General features: G+C 28.5%; 1 protein-coding gene across 1 annotated transcript in view; it reads left to right on the top strand.

The window, feature by feature from the left end:
• Positions 1 to 5235, top strand: part of LOC107442483 (diuretic hormone receptor) — a 167894-nt gene extending 162659 nt beyond the window's left edge. Inside the window, exons 11-13 of the mRNA XM_087157248.1 lie at positions 64 to 196; positions 1381 to 1422; positions 2923 to 5235. Coding sequence (XP_087013374.1) covers positions 64 to 196; positions 1381 to 1422; positions 2923 to 3141 — 394 coding nt within the window. The 3' untranslated portion in view covers positions 3142 to 5235. The remainder of the gene's footprint in view (positions 1 to 63; positions 197 to 1380; positions 1423 to 2922) is intronic.
• The last annotated feature ends 12918 nt before the right edge of the window (positions 5236 to 18153 follow it).

Below are 18153 nucleotides of genomic sequence, written 5' to 3'. Positions count from 1 at the left end.
AATTTTAATTACCTCAGAGACAAATTTTAAATGTATGAGAAATATTAACATGTGTTATTTCAGGAAAGCAGCAAAAGCCCTCCTGGTATTGATTCCTCTGCTGGGGATTACTTACGTATTGGTCATTGTGACCCCTTCACAGGGAACAGAAAGAGTTGTTTTCTCCTACATACAAGCTGTGCTTCTTTCAACACAAGTAAGCAATATGCAATGCAATATATACTAATATAGTGACCAATGGTATAACTGGACACTATGATACAGAAAATAAATGTTCCCTAGCGTATAGAAATCTAGTTTATTTAGCGTATATAAATATTATCTAATGTATGTAAATGTAGTATACCCAGTTACAGGATATTTCAGCCCCAAGTTGGCATTATGAAATAAACACTTTGATGGTGTCAATGAATACCAAGCATGCTTGGGAGCTAAACACTGGGGGTTTCGCGTTCGGCTGACCACCTAACCAGAACATCTGCTCTTGCACCCCAAAGCCCAAGGTCAAGAAAACTAAGATGGGCACAGTAGGCCTTGGCCCTCAATGGGCTGTCACGCCACTGAGTTTAGTTAAGTTTTTTTTAGATGGTGTCAATAAAAATGGTGTCGAAAAGGATGACTGCGTCTTGTGACCATCTGTCAATAATTGCAAAAAAACAATGTTGATATTTTTATACAAATTTATCAACGTGATTTTTATTTTTTTTATTTTTGCCAAAATAAAAAAAAAATTTAAATAAATCGAGTGAGCAATTCCTAAAGGGTAAAAAAAAGAGAAATTCTAAAAACTATAAAAAATTTTAATAATTTTTTTTTTACTTTAGAAATTACAAAATCAGTATGCCGTTTATATATTAAGTTTTAGAACAAAATTCTCGTTGTTAAAAGTGTTAAAAAGTCGTTATTATTTTTGTATATTTAAAGAAAGGTTTGAAAAATAGTTGTAATCATAGTAAAAAGCGGGAATTAATGTAAATGTAGCGCCAACAAGACTTTAAATCTTATTTTCCCGGTATTACTCTACTTTCTATTATAGCTCTAAAATTTAAAATTTGTCAACTAGCTTCAATAAAACACATTTTAAGGAATTATATGCTCCTTAGGCTAACATCGATAAAGTAGAATCGTTTTACGTCAAAAGAAAGCTCTTAATCACAACATTCCGTTGCTTAAAAGTCTTCGTATGTAAGAATATTTAAAATGCATGGATGTTATAAAATAATAAAATGATAGATGATACGAAATGAAGTTGATGATAGTAGCTAATATTGTATTATAATGAATATACCTTCTTTTATTTCATGTACCATTGTGAAGTAAAAATTTCAGTTATTTAATTTTCTGCAAAGTCATTTTTTCAATTCATTTTATTCATTGCAGGGTTTCACCGTTGCAATATTGTACTGTTTCTTAAATGGAGAGGTATGTATAAATCGCTTAAAATTTCAACTACTATAGATACTGAATGTTCTTAATGTAGCTTTTGAATGCTGATGGCTTTTATTTCGATGCTAAGTGATCTACATTTGATATCTGTATCACAACAAAGTCACATTTTGTGACACATACTTATGTCTTGTTTTCGACTCTCAATAATCTAAGTTTAATATCTACATCACAAGTATTAGATACTTAAAGATGCATGTTGATGCTTTGTTGTCATTGTTTAATGATCTACATTTGGTATCTGCATAACAACAATGATATAGTTTTAGATTCATATGCTTTGCTCTTGATGTATAATAATCTACGCTTAATATCATCACAACTACACTGTAAAAAAATTTGGTGTATAGTTGCCACAATTTCTGGTGTTGATTTAAGCTAAAATTTTTCACAGCTCATATAACTATATTTTTTATTTACTTTTATACAATTATAGTTTTATTTAATTATTTATCCATTTTTGTTTGTTTATTTACTGACAACACACATTTTCATGCACATTAGAATCAATTTATGGTTTCATTGCAAAAATATTTCCTTTAAAAAAACAAGTTCATTATTAGTAATATGTTCGCACTAATTCTTTCAAACAGTTGTTATTTTGAGTAATTTTTTACACGGTTAGTACAGTTCTGTACTTAGTTTATCTTAACCCCAAAAACGGAAGCAACAATCCCCCAAAAGTTTTTACAGTGTATGTCACACTTTAAATTTCCTGCTGAAACTTTGTTTTCACTGCATAACGATCTATATTTAATATTCGCATCACAACTACGAGACACTTTAAGATGCCTTGTTTTTGATGTTCAGTAATCTAAGTTTAATATCTGCATCACAACTACGACGCGTTTTAAGGTTCAAGCTGAAGCCTAGTTTTCACTGCCTTATTTTCTGCGTTTAATATCTGCATCACAATTATGAAACCTTTTACATTACACGCTGATGCTTTGTTTTCAATATTTAATAATTAACATTTACATCACAACCGTGAAACACTTTAAGGTGCGTGCTGAAGCTCTGTTTCCGTTGCTTTATGATCTACGTTTAATATCTGCATCACAATAATGAAATATTTTGCGTTAGACGCTGATGCTTTGTTTTCAATATTTAATAACCAACATTTACATCACAACCATAAGACACTTTAAGGTGCATGAAGCTTTGTTTCCATTGCTTTATGATCTGCGTTTAATATCTGCATCACAATTATGAAATCTTTTACATTACACGCTGATGCTTTGTTTTCAATATTTAATAATTAACATTAACATCACAACCATGAGACACTTCAAGGTACATGCTGATGCTTTATTTCCAGTGCTTAATTATCTACGTTTAATTTCTGCAAATAAAACAAAAAGTAACTTATTATCAAAACCCGTATGTAAGAACTTTATTTCACATCTGTTACAAAAGTAACTTTATAGACATGACCAGTCCACAGATTTAAGCATAATAAAAAAACTTTTCTCACAGGTGCAAAAATCAGTGCGCCATTTGTGGAGACGCTGGTCAACTCGTCGTACAGTGCATGGATCTCAAAGATATTCAGTATCCTACCGATCCTCACAGTATGATCGAGATAACCTGAAGCTTTACAGAAGTACAAGGGGCACTCAGAATCGTGGGAGTTGCGTGTCCTTCACCACAACTACTACAACCAACTGGCAGTCCAACTGCAACCGCTGTGACTGACGACGACTTAACAGCGCGACAGGTAGACCCGCCTCTCGCGGAATGCACGTACATTTCTAAAAACTGCATCTCAATTTTACACAACCATCTTCATATTGATTTTATTTAAAAGATGTCATCAAAACTCAAATTTGATTTTAAAAAAAGCATTTTTAATTTATTTGTACATTACATTTCTTTTTATATATTCTTCGATTAATTGCATATATTTTATATCATTTTTTAAGGTTTTTTTTAAAGCTCACATGGAGTAACTCTTTTTAGCGAATAATAAGTTATTTTTATTATTTATTATAGTCATTCCTGACTGTTGGGTAAAGTTTTACTCATTCTAAACTGGCCCCTTCCATACTAATTATCAAAATGCTGAAGACCATTGAGATAAAAATAAGCCACAGTTATGTTAAAGTGAAAAGATTTTGTGGTTTAATTTTTTTGACGTTTTGAAAGTTCATCCTGCGCTGTTGTCTGGGCTCATAGAAATTTGCAGAAATTGAGACTTTATGATTTTAATAAATTTCATTCATGAGGCAAAATCTCGCCAGTTTAGCCCTTTTTTTAAAAAAATTTAATAATATTTTTAATAATCAAATTGTTACTTCCAGATAATTGTTTACTGCAAAATGGTAATTCAGTTTAAAATTACTATTCTTCGAGCTTAAAGTGCTTAAACTGTGGCTTTTTCATTTTTCTTGGTGATGGAGTTTTGAAAAACGTCCTCAATTAAATCATTTGTATTCTTTTAAAAATTACATTCCTTTAAGATCAGTATTGAATGACTTAAGAAATCTTGAAACATTAATTCGCAAGTTAAGTATAATAGTATTTTTTTTTATTTATCACATACGGTTCTCACCTGTTAGCTGGTTACCAGAGATAGTTGGCTTAAGGACAGAGATAGTTGACTATTAAGCTTTCTTATCAATACAACAACAGTACGCCATCAATGCTTCAGCCTGTTATTTATTTAACCTTGGAGGATTTTTATTGCATTTAAATAAATGCCTGTTTCTTCGTCCTTAGATGAATTCCAAATTGTTCTGGGCATCTCTTGAACAGTTCATCTAAAATTAAACTTATTTTTCAAAGCAAAAGTTATTACTAACAAATTTACCATTTTTATTTGTAATTAATTTTCTTCTGAATAATTTAAAAACTTCCTCGCCATCTTGTCGCAGGCATTTTCGTTAGGTTCTCAGCTTATGGATAAATACTTTACATCCTGATTTGTTAATTGCTAATAATTAAATATAAGTATTATTAGCATATATATTAAATTATTTAACTGATATGTATGTTAACGTGAAACTACTTTTAAACCATATTAATTTTTATTTGATTTCCTATTTCCAAAGAATGAAATTTTTTTCTTTTAATTAATTTTATCAAAACTCTACCAAAATGTCAATTTTATGGCATTGTTTTCAAAAATTATTTTTAACACATGTGCTAATTTCAATAACAAAGAATTTTACTTGAGCTTGCTCATATGATAACTAAATTACAATTCTTCTAACGCACCAACAAAGCGTTAATCCTGCTATCAATCTTTCTCTTTAATGTCAAAATTATAATTATTTTGTATAGATATCACGTCAGTTAATTCCTATCAGCCATACTCAAGACGGTCCAAGTTTTTACAAAACTCTACAAAATATTATTGAGAAAAACTGGTTCCCTTTGCTACACATTAGCAGTAATCTAAACCTAGTTCAATCTTTGCACTTAAAAGGTCCAACTCCGATTAATTTCTTCTTACAATTTCGAAGAATGATGCTACAAAAATCATGATGAAAAATGATTCTACCGCAACTATATGTGTGCAGAGGAAAAAATAACTTTGTTCAAATTTTTCTCAAAACCAAACTATATTTTTAGAAAAATCAGTACAACAGTTAACTATAATAAGGTGCAAATTTTCTGCTACTTTAAAAAAGATTTAAATTGGACCAAGTATCTGTTCAAGTTGAACCATATGTCGTGGAATCGAATTTAAGAATTACGAAAATGTGGTACAACGTGCGCGCGCAACGTAGCTCGCATATTAAAGTTGCATCAAATTTAAACTGTAATTTCTACACCGAGAAAAAAAAAGTATGGTCAAAACTTCGAGAATATAATAAAAATTACCGTGTTTCTGGTTTTATAGGAACACCAAAAATCATTAATTTTTACTGAAGTGCTTTGGTAATGCTTTTGGTAAAATTAACCATAAAATATGATTTTATAATCTGTGATAAATTAGGAAAATGTCGTAGAATTTGGTAAATTCATAATGATACTTTAGAGCATTGCGTAAAAACCATTTTTTTGGTAAAAATTACTTTCCTATTTTCTATTTTTTACTACATCCAATTTTGTATTATTTTATCCAATTTTTTATTTTTTATATCTGCTAATAAGAACTATAATCTTTAAAAACAGACTTTTCGGAAAACTGTTACCATATGAAAGGAAAAACTATCAAAGGAATGGTTTTTATATCTATATTTCGGTTTTATTAACCAGAATTGTGTCTTTTTTTACCAGATATGCCATTACCGTCCAGTACGGTAATTTAACCTGCATTTTTCACTCCATGTAATAGTGCAATCTGTTTAAATTTTTGGTGCAACATTTTTTCTTAAATGTCCTACATTTGGTTTTCGAGTTCAAAGAAATCTTATTTCTGGTGAGTGATAACGTGATAATTAGTTATAACTGCACTAAAATTTTATCAGTGCATTCGTGGTTTTCAAAACCGTGGTTTTCAAAAATCTAATTCAGATGTATAATATTGATTCTATCATTAACTTCTTTTTAAGATAAAAATTAAAGTTTACATTGTCAATAAATATTTTACACAGTTTTAAATTTTTTTTAATTAATTATGAATATCTTTACTCTTTATGAATATCTAATTATGAATATCTTAAGAATTTGGGCTTATAAATGAATAAGAAGAGGTGTGTATACATATGGCAAAATTTTTAATTTCAAATACTGAATTCTTGTTTTTCCTTCTGTATTATTTAACAACTGAGGAAAAAAGTAACAAATTATTAATAACAATATAGCCAGTACTCTAGTTTTTGATAAATGCTACTCTTCGTAATTTCATTTTTAAAGTTTTCTGTGATTATTTCAATAACTAAATGAGCAATGAAAGCAAGAATTAATAATTCAATAAAATATTATTTTTCGGAGCATACGATAAAAAAATAATAAATAAAAACTGCACATTTATTTCAAATCAAATCAAACATTTTTAATAATTCCATTAATAATATGTAATTATTTTATTATTACAATTTATAATTAGTATGTATATTAATAAGCTATAAAAAGCGGTCACTCTTTCTGTCGTATAAGAAGGTGATAAGAAAATGAAAGCGATAAAATGTACGATTTATCAAAATGCCTGATTTAACATCTAATATGTCACATGTCACATCTAATATGTCACATTTTTACTATCTTCAAATGAAATCTTTATGAAAATAGATGCAGAAATATACTCTTTTTGAATGAAAATGATTTTCACTGATTACTCTTAAATTCTTACATCTAATCTCATAACTTCTGTTTTTTAATTATTTGATGAATAATGCGTTCTTTATATCAATGCTTTAATCCTATATTACAATGCGTTTAATCCCTCTATACAATGTGTTTAATCCCTAATTTCAATGCGTTTTATTAGTGACCAACAATTTGAAAAACCACTTTTAAAAAATTAGATAATATGTACTGCTTCCCACATTTTTCTTATTCTTTCCAAGTTTTCAAACTATTGAAGAATTTCGTCAATAGGTGGCTCTGCTGCCATGAAAATTTACTAAATATTGTTTTCTTGATGTATGTCAAAACCTTCCGCTTGAAATATTTGTTTGAGTGTGTATTATCCGTGATTTCACTCGACGTAATTGGATACTGGCAAGTGACGTCACGCACAGGTTAGCCAATGAGGCTCGAAACACACGCGTGATGAACACTTGCAGGTATCCATTTAAATTTAAACTGAAAATTGATTCCACGCACAATTACGTGATTAGAACATAACCATGTGATTAGTTGCAAGTACCTTTTGCTGGAAGTGGAGGTTATTTTGTTGTTGTTTCTAATGGCACTTGCCAATACCAGCAAGTCTGCTTGGAAAAGCCAAGCGAATTTAAGGCAGAGGGTGCATTTCTTGTTTTTCAGTGGCGCCATCTATAACCAAAAATACGTCTTCAGTCACGCACACACTTCACAGCCCAGTTTAGAGGGAGGACCCATTCATACACCCATTTATTCATTCACAGATCTTAGTTTTGACCTGAACCAGAGAACGATCAATCACTAAAGGTTTTGATTTGTTATGGGAACTTGGGGCATTTTATGACCCACCAGATTTAACGTGCACCAGTCACCATTTACTACTCGGGGAGCCTTCAGTCGGTAGGGATCACGATCCTCTTGAACATGGGTCAAACGCCCTTTTAAACCAGGCTATCCCGACAGGTTATTTTGTACAGCACTTGACAAAATGTATATCTTGTTTTGAAACTTGGTGAGAATAAACACCTATTTAAACAGAACACAAAAAAGTATTTATATCTCCAATCAGTTTAATTTATTTTTAAAATCTTTGATCATCTTTCTGAGACTAATGCATTACAATGAATTCATAGAGATGTTTAAGACTGGCTTGTTTTTCGAAAACTCCAAGGAATAGGATACTTGAATTAATTTTTCTGTAGGCATAAAAAAAATCACATCCAAATGAAGGATATAAATGAAGACTGTTGTACTTCAATTTTTTAAACAAATATTTGTTCAAACTTTATGTATAATCTTGTTTTATTAAAACTTGCATATGTAATTTAACACTCTTACTTATAAGTATAATTGATGTGCTCGACTTTTAAAAAAAAGTGCACTGTGCTATTCATTATTTTATAATTTGAATTTTTTAAGTAAATATTTGTACAAACATTATGTCTAATCTTGCTTTATTAAAACATACAAATGTAATTTAACATTCTTACTTACATGTCCAATTGATGTGTCCGATTTTAAAAAAATACACTGTGCTATTCATTATTTTATAATTTAAATATAATTCGTAATACTTGTATGTGCTGGTGTAATATTTTAATTAAATTGTGATTGTAAACTTTGTTATCGCTGTGAAATGTAACAGATTATTGTCAATCGCATTTTTTAAATGTGACACATTTTGGAAAGAATTTGTGTGACTTTTGATGATGTTGGAAATTGTTATCGTGTATTATTTGACCTTTCGCTCAATTCTAAGTATTATCAATATATTGTGCGTATAAACTAAATGTATGTCACGTGCACAATGGTAGATATGTTTTAGTGGAAAATGTCTGTCTTTTTATGAATGTTTATCGTGTTCCATGTGAGAAATAATTTAATTCATTTTGTTTTTTATTCAAACAAAGAAAATACGCCAAACTAAAGTGCTGAAACTTTTTTCCATACTTTGCTATGAAACAAAACTCCCCTATACACCCGTGATGCATCATACACTGCTGGAATTTCCATTCTAAAATTACGGTAAAGTAGCTAGCAGCAGTCTGTCCATCTAATTAACAGTAAAGTTTGCGTCAAATTTTATCTTTATGGTTTTAATACCGTTTACAAATAGTACGGTTAAAAAACCATGAATACAAAACTATACGGTTTTTTAACCGTTTACAACCAGCATGAAAATAGAGTGTTAGGCAGCTTTATGGTGCTGCCATCTATTCATGAATGAAAATATCGTATTCTAATAGTCCAGGGTCACAAATTGGGCTGCGCAGGACACAGAAAACTCTTTATGTGTTTAAGGGAATGGACGAAAAATCCGGGTGTCAAAACTGGGACTCGTATCCTCATTCTGCGCTGTAAGAGATTGAGAGATAAACTTTCTCGGCTATAATATGTACCCAGTTGCAAGAAACTAAGTGGCTTCATTAGATGGGACGAGTTGGTACTATAAAATTCTGGTTATTTAACCGTATTAGACGAAAGCAGTAAATAAATGGTTTTCTCACTATTCACTGTTTTCTCACAGTTTAAAAACCATCTTATTTACGGTTATTTGACTGTTATGTTTTAATATGGTAAAATAACAATTAAGTAAATTGTCATTTAAGCATTTCTTCCGAAAATTTACTAACAGCGCTCGAAAATAATTATTCTAATACCTTTAAATAAACACAAGTTAAAAACTTGTAACGTGCTTTTTATTTTATTTATTCCAGTGACTACTACAACGTTTTGAGCGAAAAAAATTATTTCATGATGAAAATTTTAACATTTGAGAAACAATCTTTCTAAAAACATTGTAGCATTGTGTGTGCTCAAGTAAAACTTTTATCTTGCATTCCTTCTATTTCGTTGCTGGGTTTAAGGGAAATTATTTTAACCTAAGCAGAATTTAATATATCATTCGAATAAAGTAAAAAAATGTTTTAAATTTATCAAAAAAATTTAACTAAATGCTTATTTGACTGAAAAATTGAAACCTTAATTATATATCAAATAATTGCTAAAAAAAATAAATTAAATTAAATTTTTATAGCAAAACCTTAATTTGATATTTCTTTATTTTAAATATTATTAATTTTGGTAGTGTTATTATTGTTTTGTTATTAGCTCAATTTTTTAATCAATAAATGCGCTGTTATTTTTTTTCACTGACAAGGGAAACTAGGGAAGTGTGACTCGTCAATTTTGAAATAAACTAGTGGGATGTATGCCTTATGAAGAATAATTTTAGGGGGCAACATTCGTTTCGGCCCATAGAGGGTCCAATGAGAGATAAAAAATAATTAAGTATGTAGAAAAATCGGTATTTCATTACTTCAATGCAGACTATTAGTTATTGTAATTATCTCATACTCCAATTAATTTTGTGCTACTTTCACGTACTATATAATGCATATTTATTGTCAAAATTGATTTCGAAAATTTTATATATCTGTAGTTTTTCAAAAAAAAAATTTTTAAAAAAATTGGCATTTTTAAAAAAAAAAAAATTTGGCATTAAATTTTTAAAATTTTTTTTTCAAAAAATTTTCCAATATTAAAACTAGTAAACAGTAATAAATTTCATTTATATGAGAGTCGAAATGTAATACGCATTTTCCCAAACAGATGGAATTTTTTGTGAGTATAGCTTATGTAACATCCAAAAATGTGATTTACAAAAAAAAAAAATTTTTTTTTCATATTGTTAGATCTTGTAAAAAAATCTGAAATAATTTATGTGATTGCATAAAATTAAATTGCATTTATAAAAATGTTTTCAAATTTGTTTGGCGGGAAATTTGAACTTAAAAAGTGTTTAATATTTCAATTCGATTTTTTTCATAAAAGATCAACTGTACTGTATACACAAAATTTGAAGTGATATGTCACTTTAAGTGGAAAATCCGTTGATATCTACGTCCTGTGAATTGTTCAATATTTTGTCAAAACATTGCTGTCTTTATAATATTATTTTTTTTATATCTGATATCCTAGCTAATTTTTGAAATATTTAACTTTAAAAGTTGGCATTAGCTAGGATATCAGGTATAAAGATAATTGTATGAATAATATTTCAAAAATAGCAATGTTTTGACAAAATATTGAACAATTCACAGGACAATTTTTTTTTATAATGTGTTAATTTTTTGGCAAAAAATTTAAACTTTTTTGAAATTTTTTTTTCTTCATTTTTTTACCAGTTGTGCAATAAAAAAAATCAAGAAAAAAAATGTGTCTATTAAAGCGACAAATACTTAAAAATTTTGTTTATATAGTACGGTTGACCTTTCAAGAAAAAAAGAAATCATTGAAAACTGAAATATTTTTTTAAGTTCAAATTTCCCGCCAAACAAATTTGAAAACATTTTTATAAATGCAATTTAATTTTATGTAATCACATAAATTATTTCAGATTTTTTTGCAAGATCTAACAATATGAAAAAAAAAATTTTTTTTTTGTAAATCACATTTTTGGATACACATTAAATATGAAAAAATTCCATCAGTTTGGTAAAATGCGTATTATATTTCGACTCTCATATAAATGAAATTTATTACTGTTTACTGGTTTTAAAATTGGAAAATTTTTTGAAAAAAAACTTTTTTTAAAAATTTGATGCCAAATTTTTTTTTTTTAAAAATGCCAATATTTTTTTTTCTGAAAAACTACAGATATATAAAATTATCGAAATCAATTTTGACAATAAATATGCATTATATAGTACGTGAAAGTACCATAAAATTAATTGGAGTATAAGATAATTACAATAACTAATAGTCTGCATTGAAGTAATGAAATACCGATTTTTCTACATACTTAATTATTTTTTATCTCTCATAGGACCCTCTATGGGCCGAAACAAATGTTGCCCCCTAAAATTATTCCTCATAAGGCATACATCCCACTCGTTTATTTCAAAATTGGCGAGTCACACTTCCCTAGTTTCCCTTGTGAGTGCTGAAAAATGATAAACTTCTAACAGTGCATTTAAAAAAAAATTTATGTCATTATAAAAATTATTAATTATTATAAAAAATTTTAAAAATTATGTAAAATTTATATGAAATATGCTACTAGAATCACTTTTTCATTAAAAAAAATTGTGCTTTTTATAAAATATGCACGACGTCACTGTGAGCTTAAAATAGGTTTAAATTGAACTGGAACCATAACAAAGTTTCTCTTCCCGTGATTTATATCTTTGTAAAGTTAGTGGACTCAATGTTATCTGTACATAGAATCATTAATTTTATCTTTTCAAATAAATAAAAGTAGCATTACTCAATAATGCTCAAAATGTTATTTTTTAACAAATTAATTTATTAGAAAATAACAAATATGTTTTGGAGAGTACGAAACATTGGTAAAAAATAAATGAAAATCTGTTGTTTTTTTTTCAGATTAGAAAAACTATGAAAAATCACATAATTACATTCCGCAAGAAATAGCATATTTCTGTTTATTTTTATTTATTTTATAGTATAACTAATTAATAACTTATTAAAGTTTTTAATTTGCAATTATATTTCATCTAATTTCATATTGTATTGATATATTCCCAATTTTCACTTTTAACATTCATTTTTGAATTATTTTCTGTATATTAAATTATTGCAATGTTGTAAATTTATAAGATTGGTGAAACAAAATTGAAAGCATATTCTACAACAAACATTGTAAAACATATGATTTTAACTTAAGTCTTATGACCTAATACTTAAATATCTGAGGAATTTATCTTTATACTTGCAAAATGTGTGAACTCAATTTTAACTGCAAATTTTATATTTGCAAATTCAGAATTGTAATTAAATGTGCTATACAAATAACTCAAAATTACGTTACTATTATTTGTATACCATATTTCATATTAACTTTATTATTTCTAAAAACATTAAACACCCTTTGCTGAAATAACACAAATCTTCTGATCTGATTTTAATTAGATACTTTTTTATTTATCATTAGAAAAAAACATGTAGTTCCTTACAAAGTATTATTGTCATTTTTCAGCAAATTTAAAGATCACAAATTTTTTTATTTATCACTGGAAAAAAAATAATAATTTCTTGCAGATTATTATTGTAATTTTCAGCAAATTAAAGGATTATATACTTTTTAATTTATCAAAGGCAAAAAAAGTAATTTCTTATAGATTATTATTGTTTTTTTCTGCAAATTAAGGGATTATATACTTTTCAATTTATCATTAGCAAGAAAAAATAATTCCTTACAGATTATTATTGTTATTTTTCAGCAAAGTAAAAGATTTGAATAGCTCTCAAATACAAAATGACACATTAAACAAAAACGGACTTGGTATACAGTGTTCAAAAACAATAAAAGGCCCACTCTAAATAACTACTGACCTAATGATCTGATCTTCACATTCCAGGACTCAATCTTAATAGCTCGAAGGGGTAACAAAAAATATGCTAATTAATAACTGCAGATTTAAGTTACGAAATCAGACACAAAAAAGTACTTTCTCAGAATAAACTTTAGATTTCTGACCCCAAAATATAGGGACAAGCCACTATCTGAGAAATATGATCAAAATAGTTTCATCATGAGAGCGGTCCAAAGTTTTAACCCCTTAATGCGAATTTCCCTTTTTGCGTATTTCGTCATATCTCGAGCACTTTTTAAGCAAATTGGAATTTTTTTTTGTACACAATTGTAACATTCATTTATCCGACGATAATTCTACACAATAAATAACTTTTAGTAAATATTTATTATTTTTTATTATTTTATTTAATAATAGTCAAAAAATTTAAAATGTAAGGTATACAATTCCTTTTATCATTTTAAATAATGCAGTTTTACATGGCAAAATAAAAGTTTGAGCTAAATTGATTGAATAGTTTCTGAGAAATAAAATTTTGAAAAAGTCGTATATTTAAGTTCGAGGTCAAACCACTAAGATTGAGTCCTGGAAAGTAAAGATCGGATCATTAGATCAAAAGTAATTCAGGGTGGTCTGTTTTAATTAACTGCAAATTTAATTTTTTTAATTGATAAATATAAAAATTATTTTTAATCTCCTTTCATTCACGAAATGAGACGTTAATAATTTTAAAATATGTCAAACTAAATTGCTTTAAAAGCAAACAATAAAAATAGTTTCGTTAGAAGCAAAGGTAAACTATTCATTACATTTCACGTAAAAAGCGTAGAATACTCTAACTTCACAAAAAGAAAATGTTATATAAATTTCTGAGTAAGCATAAATTGTTATCATTTAATGTAGTTCGCCTTATTATATTTCGTCGCGAATAAAATAATCTAACTGCATAAAGTTTAAAACCTTACGAATTAAATGAATAAAAGCATAAACTGTTAAAAAAGAGAAAAAGTTCTGGCAAAAACTATGGTATATGATTTCATGAAATGTGTGTAATTTAAAAAAAAAGTGAATTTTAATTAGAGTCAATGATAATGAAGCTAATTAAAAGCCCTTCGGTCTAAAGAAACTGGAAAATTTTCTTTGACATTATTATTTTTATTTCTAAAATAAGACAAGTTAACTGAAATATTTAAATGTATTTTCCCCATGTTTCTGAAAAAAATATTACGCTCTAACTTATTTTGTAAAAAAAAGATTCTAAATTATTAGTAACTATAAATATTGATTGAACTCTGATTTTAGGAATTACACCAGCAAAATAAAATTATCAATGTTTGACAATTATTTCCAGTTATGTCTAAGATTTGTATATAATGTTTATATATTTTCTGTTTGTCATTGTTTCGACATTTGATTAAAAAAATTAAATCTATTTTACTTTTCAGTTCATAGTTGTAAATGTATTTTTCTCGTAATGTAATTGCATCGTGTGTTTGTAAAATTTGTAATGTGAATGTAAAAATAAAACTTTGTTCAAAATTCATTGGTTTAAATTTTCAGTGAAACATAAGTGAAAAGAAATGATATTTTAAAAATCGGAACAATTTTGTCATCTTGTAAAACAAAAGATTCTTAGCGACATGATGAGAACTTAATTGTTTTCTCAAATTTTAAACAATCTTGAAATGCTAAATAACATTATATTCGCTTCGATTATAAAACAATATCATTGGCTAAATTAGAAAACACAATGGGATACCTACAAGTGACGTAGCGTGAGTATCTCGATCCTGATTGGTTGTTGAAACGTGGCACTTGTTTCGGTTAGCAACTGTTCTATCCATTCCATTTCGAGTAAGCCAACGCCGTCAAGTATCGATTCTCTTAAGTGTCACATTCTAAATTCTTTCATAAAGATTCTTTCTCAAAGATTTCAATTATTTTACAAAATATTTTCAAAGAGGCTTAACTCAAAGGCCGGCACGAAGCCGCGTGAAACATAAACAAACTAATTTTGCATCGAAGTTGCCAGGTACACAAAATGAAACTAAACCACGGTTACAATGAAATATATAAACAAATGATAAATCTAAGAAAAAAAATAGACGAGAAAAAATTTTATTTCAGCAAAATCGATGTGCGATACGGCGTTGTATTTAGTTAATTTCGCGTTAATTAACATACTAACTTATGTGAGGAAACTTAGCACTACTTTAGCGCGCCATTTTGCTTATAAGCGATCAGCTGGCGCTGACGTCGTAGGTCATATGTGTGAGTATCCGTGATCTTCTTCTTCTTGAATTGCAAGTACCCAATTGTCTCCTTTGTTATAAAATAATTTACATGCTAAATATGAGAACACACTGCAAAGTATTGCATCAGAAAACTATGGTTAACATCAGCATATTTCTTATTTAAGCATTTTTCATATCAACAATCATATCATTTGCATATTTCTAATCTTTTATTGCTCAGAACTGATTAGTCTTGTTTTGTTCTACCCATAGAGGTGGAATATAATTAGAGCTAGGGCATCAAGATAATTTTTGCCCTCAAAATGAAACATGTAACCAGAGGGAAAATTAAAAGAAAATTTTTTACGTTCTGTTTCTCCTTGTTATTTCAATGGAAGAAATTTGATGTCAAAAATCTAAAAATTTAAAAGTCAGAAATTTTAAAATGTGATGATTTATTGAACTGTATTCGTCTCTACAGACAAAAAAATTTCAGAAGGATCTTATACATTTCATAGGTAAGTTAATTTATCACTTTTTTGAATTACAATTGTTTTATTTCTCATGTAAATAAACCTTTTAAGAATCTTCATTTTCTCAAAACACCATATGAATCTCAATTATTCCATTTTATCCATTCAAAAATTCCAAATTTTTTATTTAAAAAACTATAAACCAAGTAATATAAACGACTAAAAACAGAACTTAACCACAAAGCAATTATTATATATAATGATTCATTCTTAATCGATCATATTTTTAAATTTTAGTGCAGAAATGTTGTTTGATGTTTGATTGATGATTGAAATGATGTTTTTTTCTCTATATAATTCTTTTAAAAGAATTAATTCAGTATTTTTTTCTTAATTTCAGCAACTTACTTTGAATGCAATTAAGTTAATGAAATACATTTGCTCAGAGAAAAAAGGGGTTATGAGAGATTATTACAGAACTATTCGATAAATATGGCTAAATTTTTAACACTAATAAGTTCTTATTAAATTTAAATCGCCTGCCTTTTTTAATTGCAAGCAGTGGTACTAAAACTGGTCATCGCAGATATAACGCTTAAATGAAATTGGAAAGTTTAAAAGTGTGAAACATATTTTTTAAATGATTTAAGGTGATGAATTTCGTTTCAATTTCCAATATCTATTTTATTTCTCTACTCCTTCCTCCTTCTTATAGATTCTTGACAAATCATTTCTTGTAAATGTTTCAAAAATTTCAAACTCCTGAAAAGATGCATGTGATTTTATGCGAGTACTATTTTTTATATTTTATAACCGTTGCCGAACTGCCAACCCAATTCATTGGGTTTACGACTACTAATGTTCAACTACGTAGCCTTATAATTTTGAACCCAATCCAGATGACAAGGGAACTACTGGATCAAGTATTGGGAGAAATTTGCCATCGTGGAGGACTTTTTGATGGAAATAACCCGCATTTGCGTTACATGGAGAGGAAAACCTCCCACCGTTAGCCTGAAGGCAAGGGAACTCTAAACCATGATTCGTATTCAATGTGTATGCACCCCGAGACGGGTACGGAATTCGAATCGACCTCATTGGGAGGCGAGCCCTCTATCCCCTGAGCCACAGCGACTGTATGAGAGTACTATTGTAAAACCTATGTTGGATTACAATTTAAATGCGTTTTTTTTTTGTATAATTTAATATCGATAAACCAATAAAAAAAGTTATTATACAGGGCTGTTGCAAAATAACTTCATGTAATTCTGAAAACAACTGAATCAAATAATATATTGTCAATTTATCAAAAGATGCCTTTTTATAGTTTTTAAGTTATTCAGGACCGTGGTAGCCCAGTGGTTAGAGAATCGGACTCAGGTCAGCAGGGCCCGGGATCGATCCTCAACTCCGCAAAGACCCACCGAGTTCATGCGATATCCGTGCACGTAAAATCTGCGGAATCCTGTGATCGGTCGCTGATCGGCAATATGAGAACAGAGATTTGAAGAAAATTTCCTTCCCCTTTAGATCCATGTCTAAATTTAGTCATTTAATCCATGTCAAAATTGTGATGGCATGTCTTCGGATCCTTTTCAGGGATTCTTCCCAGACCGTCGCCAAAAGCCCATTGTGCAGCTCTAGTGTGACGTAAAAAAAAACCTACCTTCCTAAAGCTATTTAAAAATTAACTGTATCTTAATTTTGTATAAATGAAAACAATGTTACGCATTTTATACACATAAAAAATGGAATTCTATAATAATTCTTAAACTCGCAAACTTTTGTGGAAGAAAGATTCAATATTTCACTATTTCACTTATCATTCCGCTTCTGAATTTACTTTAAACTTTCGTCACAACAAACGTAAAACACGAATCTACCAGTAAAGAAAACTCGTCTCAACTGTCACAGGGAGCCCTTTTTCCTTGCCAACGTCACAAAAATGGAGGAAGCACGTGACTGAAGGAACAAAGAGAGATGGGGGGGGAGAGAATTTTTCCACAGAAACTTATTAAATATTTCTTTTTTTTTATAATATATATTCGTTATTTATTCAGTACATTTAGTCGAGAAAAAAGTTCAACTTAGCTGTAACCACAAATAAACAATTAGTATTACCATCGAACTTTAAGAAAAAATAATAGTAAATGATAAGAAATTAAAATGGGAGCTATTTCCTTCTTAAGTCGCTTAAAATATAACGTAAGCATATTATAAAGGGAGCGCGAAGATTTGCTATTTGCTAATTTCTGCTGACAGGGGGAGAATATAAGTAATGCTTGCTTACGTAAAGCACTAAATTCCCTTTACATGAAAAAATTCCCAGCAAATTAAAAAAAATCTATTCATTTAAATTTTTAGGGAAAATTTTATTTTCAAAGAAAATCTTAAGTACGTATCAGAGAGAAAATTTACTATTTATATTTTTTTTATTTCAGCTGAGAA

Source organism: Parasteatoda tepidariorum, chromosome 2 (assembly GCF_982258835.1).
Source record: "Parasteatoda tepidariorum strain Cologne lab strain chromosome 2, Ptep-v5.0, whole genome shotgun sequence".
Classification (NCBI taxonomy): Eukaryota; Metazoa; Arthropoda; class Arachnida; order Araneae; family Theridiidae; genus Parasteatoda; species Parasteatoda tepidariorum.
This window is presented reverse-complemented; position numbering and strand designations above follow the sequence as displayed.